Source organism: Lathamus discolor, chromosome 4 (assembly GCF_037157495.1).
Source record: "Lathamus discolor isolate bLatDis1 chromosome 4, bLatDis1.hap1, whole genome shotgun sequence".
NCBI lineage: Eukaryota > Metazoa > Chordata > Aves > Psittaciformes > Psittacidae > Lathamus > Lathamus discolor.
In genome coordinates this window covers 58,235,570-58,261,239 of record NC_088887.1, presented here as the reverse complement: position 1 = coordinate 58,261,239, position 25,670 = coordinate 58,235,570, and the positions used below count along the sequence as shown (strand labels likewise).

The window sequence follows — 25,670 nt, the reverse complement described above, 5'->3', positions numbered from 1 at the left end:
TCCCCAGCTCCTCATCTGGGAGCCATCCAGGTACTGGCATGACTCGGCCCCTACAGAGGTATTTCCTGTGCAAAGGAGAAGCCCCTGTCATATATGTGCACAGTGCCATTTGAGCATTCAAATGTTGCTATGCTATTCTGGGATGCAGAGAAGTGCCACTTCCTCCTCAGCAGTGTGGGAGAAGATGCACTGAGCCAGCAGTCCTCAGATTCCTTTTCTACATCCCCCTCACCATAAGCAGGTTCTGGATTTTGGGTGTACTTCCTACATAAGAGTTGCTTTTGGTTTACATAGGTGCAGGGGGAATGCTGGCTCAAGCTCAGCAGGGGACATGGCAAGGAGAGGGCAGAGAGAGAAAGGAGTGAAAGTGCTCCTACCAACCAGGCTGAGAAAGGAAGACATCCGTAACCACTGCAAGCCAAACCAGTACCCCGCAGCAGGGACACCTGGACCACAGAGAACAAGAGAAGACATCTTTTTTCAACAGCTCTCAAAATCCATGGGTTGCCTTAGTCACACTTCTTGGTGCTGCCTGTCACCTCACCCAGAGAGAACCTTTTAAGCACTTCTTCACCTCTTGGCTATGTTCCCAAACCATCTTCTTGCTTTCCTCCCTTCTCTACTCATCTCTCAGCAGCTCCCTAGGGATGGGGCACTTTCCCTCACTAGCAGATGTATTCCCCAAGCCCCTAATGGAGCCACCATTAACAGTTTGAGAATAGCTGTGCTAAAATGCCATGTCCTCTCCAAAGATCCTAAACAATAGCCCACAGCCCAGGGTCCAATTAATTAATTAGGATGTGAGGCTTTACTGAAGAAAATTGCTGTCAGGCAGTGAGGCAGCCAAGGCAAGATAAGAATATCACACACACAAAGAAAAAGTTGAATTGTTGACTCATATTAGTTATTAACACAAGGCCTCAAGAGAAAACCACTAATGAGAAAGTTAGAAAACTGAGGAAAAAAGACAGAAGGTAGAAGACAGCAACTAAACAAGACAGAGGATTAGCCTGCTCCAAAGAGCAACAACGACTGGTGTTTTCCCACATGACTGACAACTGTGTGGCCAAAAAGAACATGTCACCCGGGGTTGCTGGGGCTTGCATGCTAGGCACACTGAACCTAGCTCTCTTGTGTGTGCTTTCACTAATGGGTAATCACTGTGTACTCAAAAGCCTGTATACTCCTGCTTGCAATCCTCTGTGCATGGAAAAGATGCCCAAACATTAGTGAACCAGTGGAAAAGAAGGCTCACAGCCCATACGCTCAGGTGACATTTAGGTGTGCCACTTCCTGCTCAGCACTCTGGTGTTAGTAAATCCATGTCTTCATCTTAAATACTGGGAAGAGCTCAGTATTGAATCTCAGAGGCTACTGTAATGTATTCATTTCACAGTTCAGATGAGCAAGTGTTTGCATGCATTTGCTTTAAGCACTACTGCAAGTAGCAGGCTGTTTTCTTACTTGATAGAAAGAAAAATTTCCATCCACTTTGTCTCAGCACATCATGATGACCATGGTGGTCATTTCCTCAAGCTACTGCGGGCTGCAGCCTACCTTATAGCAGCAAGGCAAGCCATGGCTTTCATTCTACTACTACTGTTTTTCTCATTATTCAGATAATGTTATAAGATCTTTATTTTGTGGTTTATGATATAGGTGATCTAAAGGGAAGAGCACTTTTACATCCTTATGGATTGTCAGCAACCACTTGTCCACATTCTCATTGCAAAGACAGGAAAAAGAATGTGGTAGTCCCCCATGAATTGTGCAGGGCAGCTTATATGCAGAGTGCTCCTCAGCCGTTCCCACAGCAGGAAGCATTGGCATGGGTATGGGAGCTGCTGGAAGAACCAGCCTCTACCCAAAATGTGTCTTCCTTCTAAGCCTGGATGTAGTCCTGGGTGCAGTGCAGTATTAGTGGAGTATACTTCTGGTTCATGAGCTAAGATTTGTTTTCCTACTCGATACTGCAGCTGGCCCATCTCCTTCACCCTACACAATTGATTATTGCCCATCTCAAAATCCTGCTGGTTTTTGGCTTTTTGAGGAGAGGGAACTCTGACAGCAGTGGTTGAAAGCATTCCGTGCTCTAACCTGGCAGGTGTTACTGCACCTATCATTGTCCCTGAGATCTGAGTGCAGCAGAAGTTAAAAGGAGGCAGAGGGGGGTTGGAACTAGATGATCTTGAGGTCCTTTCCAACCCTAACTATTCTATGATTCTATTCTAAAAGAGAACAAAACTCAGGAACAATGATTTATTTAAGGGCAAAAAGAGGGAAGTCTCCCAAATATTAATTTTGGGGGTTGGCAAAACTGAAGTCAGCCAAACAGAGTCCAAAAGAAACATTAAGACAGAGAATTAATCTGTTTCAGCTACCGGCTAAATCACAGAGAGGAAGGAGTTTCAAGCATTCCTGCAGTTCTATTGCTGAAGTAGCAATTATCTGCCTTTCACAGTGCTATTATGCAGTCAGCCTCATTTGAAGGAAAGATGTCCTGAGACAAAAGCTATAAAAATACTCCTTTTTTCACAGGTTCCATTTTAAAACTGTTGGTTTGTTCTGTTTCTTTTTTAGGTCGCTTTAATTTGACAAAGGAACCTCATAATTTCATTGAGTTTCAGATTAGATTATTAGACCTGAGACACTGTTATTTGTAACAGTCATCCATGACTCTCAACCACAACACCTCATTTCAGCAGTAGTTATCATTAAAATCATCTTTAAAATACTCTTAATAATTAAAATTAGAGATAGTACGATGTACATTAAAGACCACTTTATCTCTCTGCAGTCGGTACACAGGAAGACTTGCCCTGAAGGCTGGCACTACCTACAATATTTGCTGGACATCTCATGTGGCCAGTAAATATTTTTAGTCACTTCAAAGTAAGTGACAGCTCAGCACTCAGATCTCATTCTGACTGTGTAGAAACCCTAATATCTTTTGTGTGTAAGTAAGTCAGCTATTGTCAGTGTACCTTCATAAATCCAGGATAAATGTAACACTGTGACAACTAGCAGAACTGTAAGAGGGACTGACCCCTTTGGAGTCAGTATTTGAGGAACAAACACTATTAAAGAAATGTTTAGAGCACATGTATGTTAAAGACACCCCAAATGCTTAAGTAAAATAGTTGAAATAAGAAGAAACTCAGTAACTCAGTCTAATAATCGTTCTGCATTCCTGGTAGTTCATCTGCTAAGGATGAGAAACATGACTTGCAATTTCACTAAGTTAGTTATCATCTGTGTCGGCTTGGCTGCTTTGCATGAATTCAGACCAAATTCAACCAATTTTAGTCATCACTAAAACCCACTTTATGTTAGGATCCATTACATACAACAGGACCTATCACATAATAGGCCCCTCAACTATTATGAAAAATTACTTTTCAGCATAGACATTGCTAGGATTTAGAGAAGATGAATGAATTTCCCTAGAAGATGCCCCCCTGGATATTGCCTAACATCTTAATGTTACACTTAATATAGTCTTGTCTTATTAAAAGGTGCAGATCAACATGTGCAATGATTATGGGATAATACCATCTGCTAAATAGAGTGAGACTAACCTCATGCCAACTGGTTCCCTTACACCTTAGGTAAGTAACTACCACAGCTGTCTTTCATTACAGCTTTTAAACCAGCTCCCTTTTAAATATTAAGCTTGTTTTTAAATATTAAATACTGTCCTGGTTTTGGCTGGGATAGAGTTAATTTTCTTCCTAGAAGCCGCTAGAGTGCTGTGTTTTATATTTAGGAGGAGAATAATGCTGATAACACACCAATGTTTTAGTTGTTGCTAAGTAGTGTTTAAACTAAGTCAAGGACTTTTCAACTTTTCATGCTCTGCCAGTGAGTAGGCTGGGGTGCACAAGGAGTTAGTAGGAGACACAGCCAGGACAGCTGGCCCCAACTGACTGAAGGGATATTCCATACCTTGTGACATCATGTTCCATATGTAAACCATGAGAAAAGCTGGGCAGGGGCCACTGTTCAGGAAGTGGCTGGGCATTGGTCAGTGAGTGGTGAGCAATTACATTGTGCGTCACTTGTTTTGTATATTCTTTTATTATTGTTTTGTATATTCTAATTCTTTTATTATTATTCTTGTCATTATTATTAATATTATCATCAGTATTATTTTTGTCCTTTTCTGTCCCATTAATCTGTCTTTATCCCAAACCACAAGTTTTCTTACTTCTTTCCTCCATCCTGCTGCAGGGGTGAGTGAGCAGCTGTGTGGTTCTTACTTGCTGGCTGGGGTTAAACCACAAAAATATTAAATACTAAAATAGTTGGCTCTGCAGCTGTCCTTCATGGACTTCCTCCATGAACTTTCCATGTCCTCCATGAACTTCATGGAAAGCTTCCTTCTACCATGCACTCTCTGGTAGACTCTCCTGAGAAACTGTTTGCATCCACCCATCATCCTTGTATCGGCTCACCATCATTTCTCCTGCCAGGACCCTGCTTAAGCACTGGAAACCCCAGCTTCTCAGTACTGTTCTCCCAGAGCAGACAGGCTGCTTCTTTGTACCCTCAGGGGTGATGGTGAGTGAAATCAGAGATGCAGCTTTGCTGCTGAGAAGACACATACTTAGTAGATAAAACACATTACTAGGATGGTGGTATATTGTAAACACCTGAAATTAAATGAGTCCCAGGAGCTCAATGGCTTACAGTTTTCAAATGCACGGTCAATTGAAAGTGAAGCTTCAAGAGAATAGTTAAATATAGGCCATTCTCATCATGAAATTAGTACCCTATTGTTCAGATAAAAATCCAGTTCAGATACCTTGCAATACATTTTCAGTCTTCCAACAATACTGCCTTGAAACCCCATTCAAAAGTACCCTAGAAAAATAAACTTTACAAAGGAACTCAGGCTTTAGAATAAAGGATGCACTCAACCTTACAAAGACTGATCTCTGAGAAGGCAGCTGACTGCTATATTCTCTGAGCTGTCTGCTAGCATATCTTACGACATAGTTTACTTATTAGGAGAAGTGCCTTCGATGTTCTTCACTTCATAGAATTTGGGTTGTCCAAGCCTCCAAGGTATACCCTAAAAGTTGGTGCTCATTGAACTCAGCAGTCGCCCAGTATAATGGGAAGAGACTACCACCACAGTTGATTCAATTACTACCCACTAGTTTGGTATGCAGCTCATGGAATGATGTAGATCACCATGTCAAAGCTTACAATAACATACTGACAACATCCGTAAGTCTAAAACAGAGGCCAAAACTCCTTTTAGCTCAACCAGAAGGTTAATGTGGCTAATTAGCAACCAAGGTCTGGGAAAGATGGGCAAATCCTTCTTAAACAACATTGTGATAGAGCCTGCTTTTTATTTTTTAAAGATTGTGATAACCATACCTTCATTGGAAGACTTGTTCTAAAGGTTCATGCTAAAATACTAATGTGTGCTAGGCTTTCACCAGCCTTCTAACACATGAAGACAAGGAGCTGGATATACATATGCTATATTTATCACATTTAAGCTGATGTATTCAACTTCTGGAAATCAGCATAGAAGAGTACACACTGGTCAGTGTTAGCAGCTAACATAGGTAGACTGCACCATCTGCTATAAGATTAACTAGATAATTTGCTTTTTCCTGTGTTCCCTAGTCACGGAGAAGTGATTTCTGCACAGCAAATGTAAGTAGCCATGATGTTAACTAATGCAGTTTCTCTTCAGTGTGATCATGAACATGTGTCAGAGCTAGCTGTCTAGCTTCTGCCTGCTGGACAAAGGATACATTCTCTCTGAAGAGATCTGTTTTCCTTGTAGGAGAGCTGAACTGGTATCTCTCTGCAGTATACCTGCCATGCTTTCCATGTCAATAACCTAATATCAGTCTTGTACCATCTCTTCAGGAAGAATGCTGAAGTTCTCCAAAACTCCAGAATTGCAGCCACTGTCATTTAGCAGAGAAATTGGTTTCCATGAGCAAAAGTGACAGCAGCTATTACTCATTCAAATCAAACTTTAAGAATTGCACATCAATAACAAACTCCGTTGCATGAACTTTTAAAAAGGAAACCTAGGAAAAGAAAAGAAACCTCACCTTTTCACTCAAGACTGGACTGGATTGCACTGATTTGCAGCCCCTTGTTCTGCCCTGGAAGAGAACTGGTGTACCCCAAGGGCTGCCTTTCTTCTTGTAACCCATAGGAAAGAGACCACAGAAGCTTGAGTGACCTTCCATCTTGCAGATAGGATATAAATATATATATATTATTTATATATTTTTGATATATATAAATAAAATATAACATTTTATTGCTGTTTTAGACTTTCAAATTCAGACATCAAGACTGAGCTTGGTTTCCATCAGTTCCAGCTCCAGAAGATGTTTTCAGGAGCCATGTGGCCACTGCCTATATGCAGAGCTCAGTGCTACGATTTCATTTCGTAAGGACCATTGTGGACTTCACAAGCCTAAATCTGCACCCAAAGACTTTACACTGTCCTCTCTGGTCCAGTTCAACAACATCCTTATTAACGGAGGAGAGAGCAAAAAAGCTGACAGGTCCCATCAGTGCAGTGCAGTGCAGTTCTTTTCAGCAGGTTTCCATTCTCCCATCCACAGGTATGGATGCCCATAGTAAATCAAGATCTAGATTACAAACAAGATTCATTTCCTTGCCCGCTTGCAGGACCCACTCATACCCGTGGTGGCCCACTTGTAACAAAGCCACATTTATACTCCAGACAACTGCTCAAGGCTCCTTAGAAAGGACTTTTAGGTCCTAGATTCAGTGGACCATTACACAAGCATTTATACAACTGCTCTTACTGTGGTCTTCGGTTTTCAAGAGATGGGAAAAAGTAGCAAGGATTGCCACTGGCTTCTTGCTGCTTTCTTTGAAGTCTCAGTTCCTACTGCTTCAATTGCTGGCAAGGTGAATCTCTATAGTGCTTCTGCCAAGCAGAATTACTGCTGTTGCCTCAGGGTCTGATAAACTGTTAGTAAACTTCCACCCTTCTTCCCAGCCATTTTATAAGGAGCTTCAGATTATCTTCTGGGCACAGCTACTGTGTTTTCATTCCACGACAGATACAGGATGATCTGATTTTCCTCTAGCCTAGATAAAACACTCCAACAACTGCTTTAATTAAAAAAAAAAAAATCTTTTACTTACATAAAACTAAGAGAACAGAGGAATCCAAGCCATTACAGAGGAAACAATACACTCCTTTAGATCAGGCATAAGCATCTTTCTTCCCCTTCAGATCACGGAAAATCCCTTTCTAACCAGAAAAGGTCCATCGCCCCTGAAAATTGTGTTGGAACCTCTGCCAGCTTTGCTCATTCACTTCCAGGAGACTTACCTTCTCTCTTCCTTTGGGTAGGAGCCCTGCAGACATCTGTTACATACTGCTCCTAAGTCTTGACTGATGCTAAATAGCCATACTCTACCAGTGCAGAGTTAGCTACTTTGGTAAAGCTTTGGTAAAGCTTTTTATACCAGCTCTCACACACTGCTTGAATTAAACAGTAAGTGGCCAATAAGCACGAAACTAGAAGTACTACAAGTGCTTAGCTTGGAGTTGGATAAAACTGATAAAGAGAGGCAGAACTTGTTGGAGGAAATGCCACATCTGAGGTTCCTTCTATGCAATTTGTGTGTTCATGAGGCATCAGACTGCCATGACATGAGTAATATGGCAGTATTGCAACATACAAGCCAAACTAACCCAAAGCATTTTGTTCTGCAATGCTGCAAACATGATGACACAACTCTGGGAGGAGGAATGATACCATCACAACAAAACTCAGTCTCTGAAGACTAAACGGGGCTTAGGAGTTCATATACTGTATACATGTAATGGTTTAAGAAAGGTCATCCGATTTCCCTTCAAGCAATGATAACAGATGTTATCTTTGAGGTTTTGGTCCAAAATGTTTGTAAACTAGATAATGCAGATTTATTTGCATCAAGTGATCTTATAAGACATTAGTGAAGTCAGGCTTTGTTTCTCAAAATATGTGCAAATTCAATAGTTATCAGTGCTGTGTTTATTATTTTAGTCAGCTACTAATCCTTAAGAACACTACAACTATTATATGCCAAGTGTAATGGCCACTAACTGAATAAGGCAGATAAAGTGTATTTAGAATTACCTATCCAAACATGTACTTTAGAAAGGCATATGTAAGTTTCACAATTAGGAGATTAAAATGTTAAGCCTAGAGAGAAATAAACCATTTTCTTGAGATCTCTGGCACCTGGTTTTGTCTTAGTTCAATCACACCAGAGAGCTGGGTCAGATTTGAGCTTTGTTTAGAAACTCGCCTGATAATTAAATGCACAGGCTCTTAAATATATATACCACCATTTTTCCACTGTGCAAGCATAAATTATTTCCTGTAATAAATTTCACTGTACATGTTACTAGGCTGTATATAGATCAGAAATGGGTATTTATAATTAGCCTGTATTTGTCTTCACCTCTATCTTTGTTTCCAAGGGTTGCTATGGATAACTGTTCTTCCACCTCCCGTGTTCCCATTTTGCAGGTCTTGTGAGTCTCACAAGGATGGATCCTCTCTTCCATAGCATCCAATAGTTATACAATGACCCAGTGAAGCAACCTAGGTGAGAATATGGGCAACACTGCAGTAAGTAGTACATCTTCTTGCCATTAAACCTTAACAAAAGCATACTGCAGCCTTTCTGTGCCTTCCTAGGACAGCTGCCTCAAGCAGTGTGGGCAAACTGTGAAATATGCTAACAAGAGAAACGTTTTCAGGAGTTTGCTTCTTCTCTAAACTCCTATTTCCTGGGAATGTTAAAATTTATACTAAGAACTATGCCCAATAGTTATGAACGACAAAAACATCCACTGTCATTTACAGTAAGCCAAGGTACCATATCCCATTTCCTTCAATGGATGTTGCTCCAGGAATCCATTTACGGACTGATTTATTTCAACGCATATCTGGTAATGGTAAGAACTGCAATGAAATATGTGCTAGAAAGTATTTCTGCCTACCAAGCAAGACTGCTTTCAGCTCAGCGCTTCATGCTTTGAGAGACTGTTTTCTCAAAGACAGAGCGATAACCCCGTGCTGGGGCGGATGGAGAGCCGCAGACCCAGGCCGTGGCTGGAGCCGCAGTGGCAGCCTGGAGCCCCCGCCCAAGCCGGAGGAAAACGAGAGCGGCGGAGAGGAGCGCTGCTCCCAGCCGGAAACTCTGGCCCGGCGGGGTTCCCAGTCCTCGTTCCTCTGCACATCTCCCCTCGTCCCCCTGTCCACCGCATCCCTCTGCGCATCTCCCCAAGTCCCCATCTCCATCCGCATCCCTGCGCTCTGCTGCACCCTTCTGTCCTCCCGCATCCTTCTGCACATCTCCTCCCGTCCCCCTGCCTCCCTCTGTCCTGTTGCACTCCCTCTCCCTCCACACTTCTCTCTGCACGTCTGCCCAAGTCCCGCTGTCCTCCCACACCCCTCTGTCCTGCTGCACGCTCTTGTCCCGCATCCTTCTGCACGTCTCCCCCCGTCCCCTTGTCCTCCCGCATCCCTCTGCACACCTCCCCTGTTCCCCTGCCCACGGACGCTCGCAGCTCCCTCCCGCGGGGACCGCAGCTTCTGCTCCCTATTTCCGCACGCCGAACACCGGCTCCGACCCCGCTCCCCGCACCCCAAAGCCCTGCGCGGTTCCGCCTGTCCCCCCGCGGTGCCAGCGCGGAGAAGGGCGGCACAGAGCCGTGACGTCAGAGTGGAGGTTGGTTTGGGGGGGTGTGGGGGACAGCGATGCCGTTGCTATGACGTCATCCTGCCGCCGTCCCCGCGCGGGACGGGCGCCAGGAGCCGCGGTCGCCACCACCGCCGCCGCCCGCCCGGAGCCGGAGCCGCCCCCGGCGCGGCGCAGCGCAGCGCGGCGCAGGGCGGGGCGGGGCGGGGCGGGGCGGGTCCGGCGCAGAGCCGTGGCCGGGTGCGCGGGGCCCGGGCAGCCGCTGTGGCAGCAGCTCTGTCGGCGGGGCGATGCGGATGGCGGTCGGTGCGGCAGCGGGCGATGGGGCAGCGCAGAGCCCCGGCCCTGCCGCCGTGTCGCTGGGCTTGAGCGTGGCCGTGGTCTCCAGCCTGGTGAACGGCTCCACCTTCGTCCTGCAGAAGAAGGGGATCGTGCGGGCCCGCGGGAGAGGTAGGGGTCCGGCGCTGCGGTGGCGGCTCCACAGCCTCCCTCTACCCTCTGCACCGGAGCGTCGTCCGCGGCACCCCTGCGGAGGCCGCTCCCTCCCCTGGCACCCGCGCAGCCCCCGCGGAAGGGCCGCAGCTGCCCCTCGCTGCGGCGCGGCCGACCCGGGCGAGGAAGGGTTTCGGGGGGGGGGGGGCGCGGACGATGCGGGATGAGGCCCTCCCGGGTCGTGCAGACCCCTGCAGCAGGGGGCACCGTCCAGGCTCTGGACCAGGGGAGCCGGCCTCAGTTTGTCACCTTAAGCGTGTTTGGCATCAGAGGTCGGTGACTGGAGCGCGGACAGCGCGAGGGATGTGATGATAAATTACGGAGGGGGCGGCAGGTGGAGGGCGGTGAGGGTGTATTAGCGTGGACAGCAGCAACAGCTTCCCCGTGGATGTATGGCCAGCTGACTGGTCTTCATCAAGCTGTAACACAACAGCGGGGCTCGTGTGTATGCGTGTTTCTCTTGCGGCATTTTCAGGTACTTGTGGGACTTTTCTACCCATTTCTCTGGCTGAGCTAGTTTCTTGCCATGAGCAGCACCAGCGCGGCTTGTCAGTTGTTTATTCTAGCTCTTCCACACGGACACACACATGGCAAGTTACATCAGTCACGTGGCAGTTTCCTTTTGTAGAGAAAAAAGGCACAGCAATAGCATGAAATCAGTTCTTTCTTTTATTGTTCATGCTGAAATCCCATAACTCATTACTGTTTCCCAAGATGAACATATTCAGGAACTTACTGTGCTGTCTAGACAGTACAGCCAAAACGAAGCTGTAAACTCACTGACTGTAAAGATTATCTGGTTTTTATTCCAAAATTTGAGCTTCTCCAAAGCATGTAACTTCTGAATAGCCCTTGCTAGTTGCATCTTGATGCTTTGAGTATGGAAAAATGCAATGTTATTTATTTGTTCTTAATGTCATGCTTTTATGTGAGGGTAACACTAAACACAGGTTGCATGAGGCCTTTTAATTGTATTTATGTGGTTAATAACCATTTGATTTGTAGGTGGTGTCTGTGCGTGTGAGCACATGCCCATAGGTTCTGGGAACTCTTCCTTATGAAAAATCCTTTTTAGTGACCAGGACATGCTAGGTATTTTCTCTGTATATGTTTGTATGTAAATGCAGATATATGATTCTGTGCATGTTTTTGAGGTGGTTAGTGTTAGAGCAGCAGTGCATTTCCAGTGCTCACTGCATCCAGCTTGTAGAGCAAGCTCGCAACTACATTACTACCAGCTGTCAGCCTGAGCTAACAGGTTTATTTTGTCTTTCCTGCAATGACCTTACAGTAAAGGGCCTCAGCCAAAGTACTGTTGTGGGAGCACGGTCTTTCCCTCCAAGATGGCTGTAATACAATTTTATTGTCCACAGTGTGATCACATTTGCATCATAAATACAAATATTGTTTTGTAAGGTAAGCAATGAGAAGCCTCGAGAGAAAGGAGCGGCTTTCCATCCCAGGGCAGTTGGAGGAAGTTCCCATTTTGCAGTGTAGTTGGGTCTAATAATTCCTGAAGAGCTTTCAGTACAGCACTGGATTAAGTGAGTGATGGGTGTGTGCCTGCCTTCTCAGTGCTGGCAGCTCTAAAGCATCCTGTTTTGAAGATATTACTGATGTTTATTTGTGTATCTATCTTGCTGACCAATCTGTAGTATTTCCTATGGCTGTGCTCAGTGTGGAGATGTCCAGGCAATACCCCAGGTTTCTCTCTCTTTAATGTTGTGAAGTAGTGAGGTCCTGCCTCGAATCTGATGGCCAAAGTTGTGAGCCCAGGGTAGTGTCAGATGATGTCTTTTTTTTCCATTGGCTTCAGTAGGTGTTGCATAATTTACAAGGAGGCACTTCAAGTCTTTTCTGTCTTCTCTATTGAATCAATGTAGTATCAATGCCATTAGTAATCCTGGCTCAGTTGCAACAGCAGTGGGTGACAAATGTTTTGCAAAGTTACCTTACTTGAGTCAATATTTTCTATAATTTGTGCCCCCAACAATGTTTTTATTTTATATGCAGTAACAAAAGTCAAAAAAATTATTACACCCACTCTAAAGCTGGCCATCTTCATTAGTCACTTTCCATCTCATTTCAATTATATAGTGTGATTTCCAAGTGCTTAATATTTTATGCGTCTCCAGAGTTATGGATTACTGTGTTTTTCTTTTGGTTTTTGGGATTTCGGAGTATTGCGCCAGCAGCTCTTGAGAGAGCATCTTCACAAATAAATGCAGAGCTGAATTGCTAGAAAGAGGAGCCGAACACGAGAGCATAGCATGATGCCAAGGTGGCACCCGACAGAGGCCAGGCTTTAGTTTAGTAAGCGGTCATTAGCCTTGATGTTCTACAGAAGCAAAACTTACAAAACACTGGGCACCGGCTCCCCTGGCGCATCCCAAGGCAGAAGCCTGTAATCTGACAGTGAAAATAATCATCCTTGAGCTTGGAAGGCACTCGGGGATGATCCAGAGTTTTTACTCCTGTCTTTGAAACAGGGTAGTATATCAGGAATTCAGAGGCTTCAGTCGTAGCACTTTGTAGTCCTCAAATGCAGGAGGATCAGTACTGCCAAAACTCTGCACCAAAGCAATTTGTCTGCTACAGTTTCTTCCATATAATTTTATTGAGATTATATTAGTGAACTAATTGATCCAAATCATGTTTTGTTTCATAGGTTTTCTATTCTCCTAGTATCGGTTCTAATCTGTACATTTAAATGCCATCCTCAGAAGTATTTGTTGACATTTTGCTCTTGTACGTAACACCGTGTTAGCATCACATAGGTACTTCTAGAACTTCTGACTAATATATTGCCTTAGGAAAGTCTGATGTTTAGATCAAAGCCGAGCACACTCTCTGTATTTACTCACACTCAGTTGCATAGAAGAATGGGGTTAAAATGAGGGTCATTAATAGTTGAGACTGTTGAAATTGTTCTGTTTTGTACTTCCGATATTGCAAATTCATATTTTCCTAATATAACTTTCTGTACTTCCTCTTCCAGGTACTTCGTACTTAACAGATATAGTATGGTGGTCTGGCACTATTGCAAGTAAGTATTTTTAAAGGTTTAATTTTTATTGACACAAGTTACACTTAGATGGTGAAACAAGACATCAGGAAATCTGGGTTCTCATCTTGAACCTTATGCTCATTTGTCACAAAATTCGTATCTGTCAGAAATATCCCACCTTTAGTAAACTCTCACTCTGGCTACTGTGACTGACAGCGTTTGAGAAGGCAAAGAGCTGGGACAAACCTGAGCCAGACAGCTTTCCACATTTCTGAACTGTTCGGTACTTGCAGCCCTTGGCAGCCACACACTGCTCTGACTCTGGGTTCGTGCACGGTTTGTGTCTCTGGATTGAGCTGGTCTTCTGAGCTTCTACTAAAAGTCAAAGCTGAATAAGAGAATGTCACTCTGCACAAAAGGGCTCGTTGAGCATATGTTATTTTTTAGATCAGAAAGCACTTTGCCAGCCTTGATTAATTAAAAAATAAAGTCCTTTTGATTTCTAGTTCAACAGATACAGTTTCAGTTTTGCTTTTAATCCACAAGATTAATGTGAAGCCTTGTGTGGTGCTGATACAAGATCAGTGTAATTTTACTCTTATCTTTGGAAACTCAGCTCATGCTAAGTTCACGCTCTAATGTGAATCCTGAGCAGAGGGAGCAGCTAGCTTTCTCATCTTGCAGTTCAGCCCTGCTTCTACCCGTGAGCTTAAAATCATACTCCAGTTTTAGACTCCAATCCCGCCTTTTGTGAATTATTTGGAACTGTTCTGATGCTGTTTCTGAGAAGTGTATGGGTCCAGTTGTGCCCCTTATTTTGTGGCAGCAAGGGACATCTCTGTTTTTATTGTCTTCAAGCAATGCAAAAGGAAAGGAAGCAGATTGATCTGTTGAAGGACGAAGTTCATGGCAAGTATAAAAGCCAACAGAGCTTCAGAGTAAAATCCTCAACTAATTTAACCTGAGTTTAAGTAGTCCTTTCAGCTTCCTCCTCTGCCAGAATTACTACTACTGCAAATAGGAGCAATAAATCTGTGCATTGATCACTGTTGTTTATCTTGTGAGGCTCCCATCTTGAATCTCTGAGCAGAAGGAGTTAAAATAAGAGAGGTTTTATTACAGGAGTTTATCTTGGTGAATCAGAGAAAACGATTTCATGCTTAAAAGAGCAGACTGAATTGCATGAAGGCAAACAGCTGAAGGGAATAGTATCAGTTGGCTTTTGTCCAGTAGCCAGGTGCAGGTATTTCAAAACAAAGCCTCAGTAAGTTTACAAAGGAATCAAGGGAAGAATTGCTCAAGGACAGTGTAGGTTCAGAATTGCAACAGAGTCACGAACAGCAACAGCAAGGGCCAGGTAGACATCTCTGGGATGCAGAGAAAGGCAGTGCCCAGGGAATTAGCAATATCCCCAGTTATCTGGGTAAAATTGTAACAGCTGACATGGTTTTCTCTGGCAGGGAATTTGGAGTCTGGATGACTAACAAAACCCACATAAACTCTACCAACTTGCTTTCACAATATTTGTTCCGATGGTGAACACGCATTTCTGTGTTGGCATGCTGACTCAGCATAACACTGCCTAGCCATTTTGGGGCCTTGGGATCCACTGGATTACTGAAGACTGCAAAGGAAAGGCTCCAGATTCTGCTAGGGATTTTTTCTTATGTTATAGTCAAAAGAGTGATTGCAGCATGTGCACAGGTATTTCAGTGAGCACTAAACTAATTAATTGGCTAATTAATTAGTTTCAGTGCAGGTTTTGATGGCAGTTTAGATGTGACTGATTTTTATAGTGGCTACATCTATGCTAGTGTTTTATTTAAGATGGGGAATAAGCTTGCAAAGCGAATCTCCTGTTTATCTCCACAGACTGGGCTTTATTTCTTGTTGCAGAGCAGAGTTGGAGCTCCTGAACTTGACTTTAAGATGAAACTGGCTGAACATGCCTAATGCACACCAGCTGCAAAGAGACTTTCAGCCTATGGGAGCAGGCAGAAGTTAGTCTGAAATAAAGCTCCTGACATGTGTAGGGCAGACATCTGCTCCTGCTCTTCTCTTCCTGTCTTCTTGCTGATGTAGACATGTCAGTGTGCATCAAGTTTTGTGTTGCAATAGCTTCAGGAATATTGGTACTCCTTTATCAGTTTAAACCTTGGTGTGTCTTCAAGAACCGAAGCCATGCCTTGACTTACAGTACTGATGTATCTGGAGAGGAATTTCTATCCAGAGAGGACTGTATAGGTTGGCAGCAAAGGTCTCAACATCAGGTAGATGGTAACAGTTACTGAGAATCTTTCTTCTTTTTTTTTTAATTGGTCTTAATTAGCCCCAGTCTATCACGTGTAATGGTAAGAGACTATTAGTATTAATCCGTGGTGATACTGAAAACCTCTGGTAAGATCAGTTGCCTTACAATACATGCAGTTTGTCTGAAGCTTTAGAGACCTCAGTGTTGGTGCTATCTGTTAGGGTTCTTCCAACAGAAAGTTAAGGCACTGGACCTCCGAAACCAAAAAGCAACTTTTTGTCAGTCACTTGGAAGTATATATAATCTGCAAAAACATGGTGTGCCAGCTATGCCCTGTCCTCTGTGCAAGATCTGGCCCAGTGCCTTTGGATGCCTTGAAGATAATGCCAGGGTTGCCACATATGTCTGCAGAAAACCAAGCTGGAGGCTGACAGCTGAGTTACTCTGTTCCCAAGGGCAGGAAGACCATGACTGACTCTGCTCTAGAAATGCTGCTCATTAACTTCTCTGGCTCAGTCCTGCATGTAGAGACAGCCTCAGAGAATTGAATTAGTGTAATTTTGCCACACTCTGCAGTTTCGTAAGTTTGTTTGTCTCCTTTGTTTCCTGTAGGTTACACAGGTCTTCAGCACTACTGATAATGTGAGCTAATTTGGTAAATTAATTAATGCTTGCACAGTACTTCGCAGGTGTAGAGAACAGAATGATGGTAACAGCATTTGATAGCTGAGGGCAATGCCAGCCTGAGCATAAAGACAGCTTGGATTCTTGAAATACTTTTAAATGCTGTTAATGGCTCTTGCTGTCAACTGGGAATTTGAGCTGTATGTAATTTGTGTTGAATCTCAAGGGTCTTGCCAGTTACCACAGACCCTGTAACTATGTGAGCATCATGTCAATCTATTATAAACTTGCCAGCACTTGCAAAAACATTCAGCTTTTCTCTTTCAGCTGAGAATTCGAATGCGCGTGTTGTTTATCACAGCTGTGATGTGCAATAGTGAGGTACATCTTGGAATTTGCTTTTATTGGGAGAAAGAAAATCTTAAGATTGTGAGGCTGTTACTGTGACTTGTCAGGGATCTGTTCTTTTTACATTGGTCAGGAATTAATTTTGATGTTATGTAGCACTGTGAAAATTTAATATGGTCTATTGTGCATTGAAGAGCCCTTATGCCTGTGTTTAGTATTTCATTAGTGTATTCCTTTCCTCAGTATTCTCCTTACTTCCCATCCAAAAGGTAACACTGCTGTTAGGGACTATAACCGAGCGCATTTGTGTTATGTATGTCCATGTTCCAAAGATGAAATCATGGGTTATATATACTCTTAATCCTCCCTGTTTAAGTAGTTGAGTATAATATTGCGATGTTTGAGTGTAATCCATTGCTGTTTCTTATTTATACTCAACTAAGAAAAGCTGCAAATGAGATTATTTATTGTGCCCTCTTGGATCTTCTTGTGTGGCAAATATAAACCCTATATTAAAAGATAATTGAAAAATACAGGAAAATTCCATCCATTTTGTTCAAGTTCAACATTATCAGAGCTAAGCAAATCTGTAACATCTGGTTTCCAGTTAGGTCATCTTTCCCAAACAGCATTGGGTAAGTTTTCATTGCTCCTTTTTACAAAGGGATTTAAAACTTACTTCTGGTTCTGTTCACAGTGGCTCTTGGTCAAATAGGGAATTTCTTGGCGTACACCGCAGTCCCAACTGTGCTAGTGACGCCCTTGGGAGCTCTTGGTGTTCCATTTGGGTAAGAGTTTGCTTTTCTTGCTCTTAATCTGAATGCTGTTACTACTTTATGAAACGTCAGATAGACTCAGTGGTCACTGGAGGTCCACTGACATGCAAAGCTTATGACTGTTAGTGATGTTTTATAATGTAAGCTATTCCCATTTTCCTAAGCAAAGTGGTGGAGGTCAGGGGTAGGGGGGAAGGCAATGGTGAAGAAAGGTTCCTGAGTATCTTCTGCTTTAACAATCACTATGATCTGGAACAGATAAACGTGGGTTTTTTTCCCCTCCTCCCTTCACTCTGTTATTCTGGACTTTGCTGCCTATTCTCTTATTCACAGTTCCCTTACTATGTAGATCTTTCCTTTTGTCCCACATTCTTTCTCTCCCCTGCTATCCACAGCCCACATGTGTTTATTGATGCTCATTTTCATTTAACTGGATTTGGCCTCTTTCCTGAAGCAAGGGAGTCCCTTGCATACGCATGCCCCCAGCTTCTTGAATGTCATGTTCACGGGGGAGGGTGGGGAACAAAAAAGGCAGTGAGTTTAAGGAGTTTAATATGCAACTAAATGTTTTGTGAATAGCTAAACTACAGCTGTGAAACTGCTCCAGTGAAAAAGTACAATTCTTTGAAAGCAAAGCTGTGCATTGCCTCCAGATTTTGATTTTGCTTTCTGAATTGTATATCTGACTGCACTGGTCATCTGCTTCAGAGCGTAGAAGTAGATGACCAGTGTAGTAGTAGAGTGTGTTGCTTTGTACAGGCTTCATGGTTGTCTTTAGTTCTATACACTATGAAGCACGCTGATGGTGCTTTACTTACCATCTGTTATTTTATCTTATGTCACATAATTTTGTGTATTTTGGTCAGCCACATGTCTGAGCCGAGCCCTGTGATCTTTGTAACCAAGTCACTTTTATCTCCTGACTATGTAACACCTATAAAACAGGGCTTCGCGACAGCTCACCGAATTGTTAATGGGTAGATACATGCCTTGGGTGACACATCTATGGTTTGCAGGTTTTTTTTGGAGGGGGTCATGCAGTGGTGGGTTTTGAGGTGTTGGGGTTTTTGTGGTTTTGTTTGGGTTATTTTTTGGTTTGGATGTGTTGGGATTTGGGGGAAGAGAGGAGGGAGTGTTCTTTTGGGTTTTTTTCCCTGAGATGTTGTTTTGGGTTTTTTTCCCCAAGATGAGACATCAAGGATAAGTAGGACTGTAACTGGATGAATCTTTCTTAAGAAAAGTCAAACTAATTTTGAGGATGTGTCAGTATTTGGTCAAAGGTCCACCAACATTTGATACTCTTCCTTTAAGAGGGAAAATCTTGTGGCACATACTGTTACAGCATTATTAACAGGATGTAGTCAAACTTTTAATTTTCCTCCTCTTTGTGAAAGGTCTATTTTAGCGTCTTACTTACTGAAAGAAAAACTGAACATTCTTGGCAAGCTGGGATGTTTGCTGAGCTGCGCTGGGTCTGTTGTTCTCATCATCCATTCCCCGAAGTCTGAGAGTGTAACGACTCAGGCTGAGCTTGAAGAGAAGCTTACAAATCCAGGTACTTTATTCTTTTATTAACTCATAATGGTCTTGTAAGACTGGTCAGGAGCACACAGGAGGAAGAGATTTACCACTTCTTCCAGGTAGGAAAACTGACTTTTGAAGAAACCATGACATGTCAGAGGCACCCCAGTACAGCTTTTGTACAGGAAAACTATGCCTTTCTGTACTTGAAACTATTCAGATTTATTGATACATGTGTACAGAAAGGAAAATGTGGGTACTTTTGAAAACCCCATCCCACACAGCAAGCTCAGAAAAACAGGTATTTCAACTGGTAATTTTCTAAAATGATGAAAAAGTGTATCTTGCTATTTAGAGATGAAAGGTATAATTCTAGGGTCTCAAGTTGCTTTATAGAACATAAAAAATACTGATAGTCTTTTGTTCTTTAATTCCGCATGGGTTTGCTTTCTTTTTTTTTCTTATTAAAAGTTTATATCCGATGCCAGTTATGTGCCAAGCAGATTCCTTTGCACAATGAAGGTGTGTAGAAATAGGCTGTTGAGAAATATGCTGAAATGCCTGTTCTTTCTCACAGAGAATGTGGAGCCCCAGTTGCTGCTGGAGCCCACATACTAGGGCCAGACCCACTTTTATTTTTCTTGCATAAGAGCTAAACTGCCAGCTATTGTTATTTCCTTTAATTGCTTTAGGTCAGAGAAACTCGAGCCTAATAACATCAGGTATCCAAAAAATTTGCAACAAAAGAAAAGAAAACAAATACCATGGTCTAAATTTTCCATTTCAGTCTGACCAAAATGAATTGGAAATATATTTCTTTAAAACTGTAAAGCATTAAATGTTTCTCACCGCTCTAATCTGTGAATTGGTGCTATAATGTAAATGATATGTCATCCTGGTTCTTCCAACTGTACCTACGCAACTCGTAAATGATACGGCATCCTGGTTCTTCCAACTGTACCTACGCAACTCATTCACCTTAATGGGATCTAACTCTATGTTTAAGCTCTTTGGCACATCCACACACCATGCTTTACTGAACTGATTATGAATGAGGTGTTATCACTGCTGTCTGTCGTAGAAGGCTTTAAGGAGAATAGTCCTTAAAGAGAAAAGTCTCTTTAAGGAGAATATGTCTGGAAGACAGAATAAAATAAAAAAGCCATCTTAAATCCAGCTGAGATGTGCAACCCTGTGTATTTTTCTACATATTTATTTGTTTTACCTGAAGAACATGACAACATCATCAGTTGCAGACACCCCCAACATCTCTAAAAGCTCAGTGATTTATTTGGATATATATTCAATAGCGTATATCTGATTTGCCTGCTACAATCTTTAAAACATCAAGAGTGTGCACCTTACTATTATCTTATTTTCTTTCTGTTTTCCAGTTTTCGTGGGTTATCTCTGCGTAGTGCTGCTAATGCTTCTCCTGCTTATCTTCTGGATAGCTCCAGCTCATGGACCTACTAATATCATGGTTTACATCAGTATTTGCTCTCTGTTGGGCAGTTTTACTGTTCCCAGCACAAAAGGCATTGGGCTGGCTGCTCAAGATATCTTTCACAATAACCCCTCAAGTCAAAGGGCTCTGTACCTCTGTCTGGTACTTCTGGCAGTATTAGGATGTAGCATTATCATTCAGTTCAGATACATCAATAAGGCACTGGAATGTTTTGACTCCTCTGTATTTGGTGCCATCTACTATGTTGTGTTTACCAGCCTAGTCCTGCTGGCTTCAGCCATCCTTTTTAGGGAATGGAGTAATGTAGGAGTGGTAGATTTCTTGGGAATGGCTTGTGGATTCACCACAGTGTCTATTGGAATTGTTCTTATACAAGTCTTCAAGGAATTCAACTTCAATATCGGGGATTTAAATAAACCTAACATGAAGACAGATTAAAACATTTTTTGAGGGGAAACTGGATGGCTCAGGGAAAGATGCAGAGCCTTTCATTTCTAGGTCACTGATTCAAATGTGATTCAGGTTGGTAGCTATCCTCTGACAAATTTGGTGGCCTATGTGAAATGAATTGGAGGCCTCCATCCAGTTTCAAAGGAACAGTTGTCCATGTACCCTAGTCAACACAATAAATTACCTTAATTGGAACTACTGATTGAGTCAGCATAGAGACTGATGTATTTCCTTACTGTAAAAGGTAATCCATCAGAAAAGATCTGGGGATATTCTGACAGACCTGTGTGTTGAAAGCTTGTGTTGTGGCTTCTGAGGTACTGTTTCTGTGGGCAGAGAACATCAGTTTCTAATGCACTCAATCTGACACCTTTCATGAGTGGTGTATACCTTAAAATACGAGGGAAAGGGAAGAAGGGAGTACAACAACTTGTTAGTCTCAATATAGCAATGTTTTCGCTGTCAAGGCTGTGAATTCTGAGACAAATGTTGGTTGAACCAGGGGCTGCAGGTGTGTCCTTTTTAGTGACTGTCTTGGCAACTTGGTCTGCCAGGCAGTGAAAACACTCGGGAGTTTTAAATTGAATTCTTACACAGAGCAGTGGACCCTAAAAAATCTTTCCCTAATTACTTATTATGTGATGGTAGTGTCCAGGTATGCATTTTTCTTTGTAACTTATGTGCATTAAGACATACCACATTCATCTAAGAGTTTTTAATTGGGAGCCAGCAGAAAGACTGTGAAGGATGTGGAAATGATGCACGGATTCATTGCCCATATGGTGGCTTATTCGTAAACAGCTCAGAACTATTTCAGTGCCTTTGTAATCCAAAAATACTGCGTAAATGTGAATGTATTTGTTTCAGATGGCCTATGCTACTTTAATAATTCAGTTCTACTGTCTGTAATATTGGACTGTATTTAAATTCTGAACACATAAAGCACCCAGAAGAAGCCACACATTTTCGGAACAATTTACCAATCTGAACTAAAACCCTCAGATGCCTTGACAGCTTCTGAAAACCCCATTGTCCTAATGGGAAGAGGTAATCTACAGGCAGACTGCTAAAAGCAATCTAGCATACCTTTATTTTAGTTAAGTGACTAAATATAGGAAACGGTTTTGTGAAGCAACTAATATGCAGGGACCACAAAAAAAGATATCTGAGACGAGCATGAGATTTCTCATAGCTCTGAACCTTTCTTTAACGTGGGAAAAGGGCGTTAAAGTCTGAAAAGGCATAGGCATTCCGAGAGCTGAGTTTCAGATAACCAACGGGGAAATCCAGTAATCAGATCCAGTAATTCAGACCTGTGTGAACAGTTCAGCTTAATATTTTGACAAGTAGCACAGAGACCTTAAGCTCTGAACTGTTCAGATTAAACCATTTAGAGAATATCGATATGCCAAAGAAAAAAAAAAGTAGTTAATTTTCATGTTCTACTTATATTTGGTAGTTAAAACATCACGAGTCAAAAACTTGTGAGGAAAGCTTGAAAAGTAATGAATGTTGTTTTCCACTTAATTACAACAATGGATGGGTACAATGGAACTCAACGTCTATAGTTCAGAACGTTCTTGAAACAAACAACAAAAAAACCCCCAACATGTTTACAAGACAGTATTTGAAAAAGTCCGTGACACTTTACCAAGGAAAGATGAATGTAGCTTTGCAGATGGCTGACAGGAATGCGGATGTTGATTGATGGGGAGTTACACTGCTCACTCTCAGGATGTTTTTTTGACCTGAATTAATGTCAAAACTCAGCCTCCGTTTTATTTTAAAAGGAATGGTATAAGCTCTTCTAATGGCAGCAATAATCATGAACAGTGACTCCTAAACATCTGGTATTCCAAAGGGACTCCTCTGAGGGAGTAGGAGCCCCACTGTTACTTGGAAGCTTGTTTTATAACTCCAGATTGCAGGGGAATGACTCTGAGTTAGCAGAAACATATAGGTCAGCACTGAAGCTGGGTGTCTTGGCACAATAAAGTAGCGCTAGCAGAGAATTTTCATGGATTTTCAGACCTTGTGTGTAGTTTCTAGAAAGTTTGAGAATTGTAGATGAGGGGAACTGGGACTATGAAAGCTGGATAAAAGTAACCTCTGTCAAGTTATTGGTTGGAGGATGGTATCTTGGTTCTCAGCAGGCAGTTAGGTTTTGTCATATTGATTCCCTTTTTTTCTGATTGAAACTGGACTTGTATATAGGTTGTGAGACCTGTAGTGACCTACTTTTTAAAACAATGTTAGACATTTTCTGAAGCAATCAAGTCGTCTTTTCAAAATTCAGATTCAGAGATCACGACTTGCATGTTGGTTTTGTATTAGCCTTTAATCTCGGAAGACTTCTGTGAAAATCTTTAGGTCAGAATGGAAATGATTGTGGTTGCATCTTAATCCTCCTTCGGCCATACTTGTTTGTCTTTTTTTGTTTTAAAATTCCTTCTTATTTATTTAGAAAGCGCCTATCCTAGTATGTTAGGTGCATATGCAAATTATTAGTAATATTGGATCCAAAATAACTTGACGGCCCTGTTTAAACCTCACCATTTTCTGCACCACACACAAGTTTACTTGATAAGCACTCACTATGCAGAGCAAGAATTAAGTAGTAGCTGTGTTCTGTGGTCCTCTGACCATCCTTACAGCTGGTAAATGTCTGCATAAGTTTTTCTCCCCAGCTGCTCCTCATCTGTGATGAGCTTTCTAGTTAACTAGCTTGTCTAGTTAACTTTGTTTAAAACAGAGATGTCAAAAGCCAGCACATAAGGTGAAAGAAATTCCTGTGGCCTTGCACATCATTCATACCTGTAGCCTTTTACATCATGAATGCTAAATAACTGAAACCTTTATTTTTGCTACTTTGTTCAGTTTGTAGCAGTGTTCTTTTGAGTTCTGCTGTACTGCATCTGGTTAAGTTTTAACTTAGAAATGTATTACCACTTTCCATTATTATCACTGTCGGCATGATTCTTCCCTCCTCCATTCATGCCCTCCTCATTCTAGATATCCTGCCTTTTTTAGTCCTGTTGATGTCCTGATTTAAAAAGAGGCACTGTTGAAGTTGAATTTTATCTGTTTCCTCCTTTTTTTTTTTTTTCCTCTCTTTACCCTTTGACAAGTAAGTACTTTGCATAAGACAGATACGCGTTCATCATCTCAGGGAGCAAATGTGCATAGTTGTCTCCTGAGCTTTGGTGTCCCCCATGGGTCTGCTCCTTTCACATTCTCTTTGCATTACATCTATCAATAGCTATGAGCCAGACACTTCAGTTTTGCTTCCAAAGTAGAAGTGGGAGAGGCTATGCATACAAAAAGTGGACTCATCACAGTGGTGGGATGCATCTGAATTAAGGTCAAATCCATATGAAAGGCATTCCACTCCGTATGTCTGGCTTCTGTTATACCAGTCAAACATATTTACTTGGTACTCACTTGAAGATAGCTCTTTGATCATTATCCCTTCAGTGTATGGAGGATTTACGTGTGTCAGTCACAGTCTTTATTAGGTGTCAAACACAAAAATCCCTCAAATGTTCAGTAGGAGAATAGAAACCTTTTTGATACAACCAAGAAAAAAAAGAAAAAGAAAAAAAAAAAAGATTTGTTATACCTTAAATACTTATGTAAAGAAGAAAAATCTCAAAACAAGTTATCTGCTGTACTGACTTTCCAGGACTCTGTGTGTGTAAATAGAGCCTATTTATTAGTGAGTGGCAACTAACATTATTAAGAACCTGTCATATCACAGCTTGACAAGTGAGGCTTCCTATTAATGATCGTGGTTTATATTGAACACACGTATTTTTCTGAAGTAACTAGCACTGAAAATCGAAAACACTGGATTAATTTGTTGAAACACTAGAAACTGAGGTTTAGGTTTCCTTTTCATTTAAAAAAATAGAGGGCTTGTATTTAAGAAAGATTTGCAGCTAATAAATATGGGCTGCTCAAATGGGCAGTTGTTTGCATGTTGTACCCCTCTAACTTTCTTGTTTCATAAATATAAAACATCAAAAATTCTACAGATCTTCCTCAGTTGTCTTGGGATGGTGCAACTGCTGAACTTTTACTGTTAAATCAAATGTTCATCTATTACCTGTTATCTTTTCTTTACAGAGATTACTCTTCATAATAACTCCTTGGTGCTACTAAATATGCACTTAAGTGATGCAGAATTTTAGTGTGTACCATGTTAGGCACCAATTATGTCAACAGTTACTACTACTAATGCCCAAGTATTTCAGACAACAGTGTTGAAATGTTACAGATTAAGAAATCCTTTTTGAAACCTGCAAATAAGTTTGGGGGTTTTGTCTTTCTGTTGTGTTGGGTGTCGTTTCCCCCCCTCCTTCCCCTGACAGTTGCTCTACAGAGTGGAAAATATTGCACAAAAAGGATATTTTCCTTTATAAACTGTGGAACTTTCTCTCCCTCCTGCCCCCACCCCCCCTTTTTTTTTTTTCCTCCCCCTGGAATGTAAAACTAGTTCTAATGGGATATGGGGGAAAGGTGGTTGGCAGCAAACATACAGTGTCAGGTTTGGTTGCTTCAATGCTATTGCAATATAGTTACTACGGATTACATAAAAACGGTTTATTTTACTAGCTTCCAAATAATGTATATATAGATTTGTTAATGGCTTACAAGTCAAGCTTACTCTCTTTGCTTTTTAAAAAATAGTTATAGGCATGTTGTATTTGCCTTGTGTAAATTATAAAAGGCTATTTATTAAGTTTTCTGATAACTAATCTATTTATTAACCTGTATTGTTTTAAAATAAAGGATTTATTTCTAGCTCAATGCTTGTTTTGCGACTCCTCTTTATCACGTGGGGGGGGGGGGGGGGGGGGGATCAGTTTCCCTGTACAGCCTAACCCCAAATCATTAGCCTGAAATATTGTTATTGCCTTTTCATGAAATTGCAGCCTTGTTTTTATGTGGTAGTAGATTCTTTCATGGGTACCGATAAATTACCACACAAAGGGCTCAGCTGTTGTATGGTGGTGT

General features: G+C 41.9%; 1 protein-coding gene across 2 annotated transcripts; it reads left to right on the top strand.

Moving 5' to 3' along the window:
• The first annotated feature begins 9,787 nt into the window (after nucleotides 1-9,787).
• Nucleotides 9,788-25,463, top strand: NIPA1 (NIPA magnesium transporter 1). Of its 2 annotated transcripts, XM_065677609.1 has the most exons (6): nucleotides 9,788-9,957; nucleotides 9,989-10,167; nucleotides 13,208-13,255; nucleotides 17,137-17,227; nucleotides 18,610-18,770; nucleotides 20,131-25,463. In XM_065677609.1, exons 1-6 carry the CDS (start codon nucleotides 9,788-9,790, stop codon nucleotides 20,640-20,642), a joined length of 1,161 nt encoding a protein of 386 aa, XP_065533681.1. In that variant the 3' UTR covers nucleotides 20,643-25,463. The 2 variants fall into 2 exon arrangements, with proteins under 2 accessions (XP_065533681.1, XP_065533680.1); XM_065677608.1 differs by having other exon boundaries at nucleotides 9,941-10,167.
• Nucleotides 25,464-25,670: the final 207 nt, after the last annotated feature.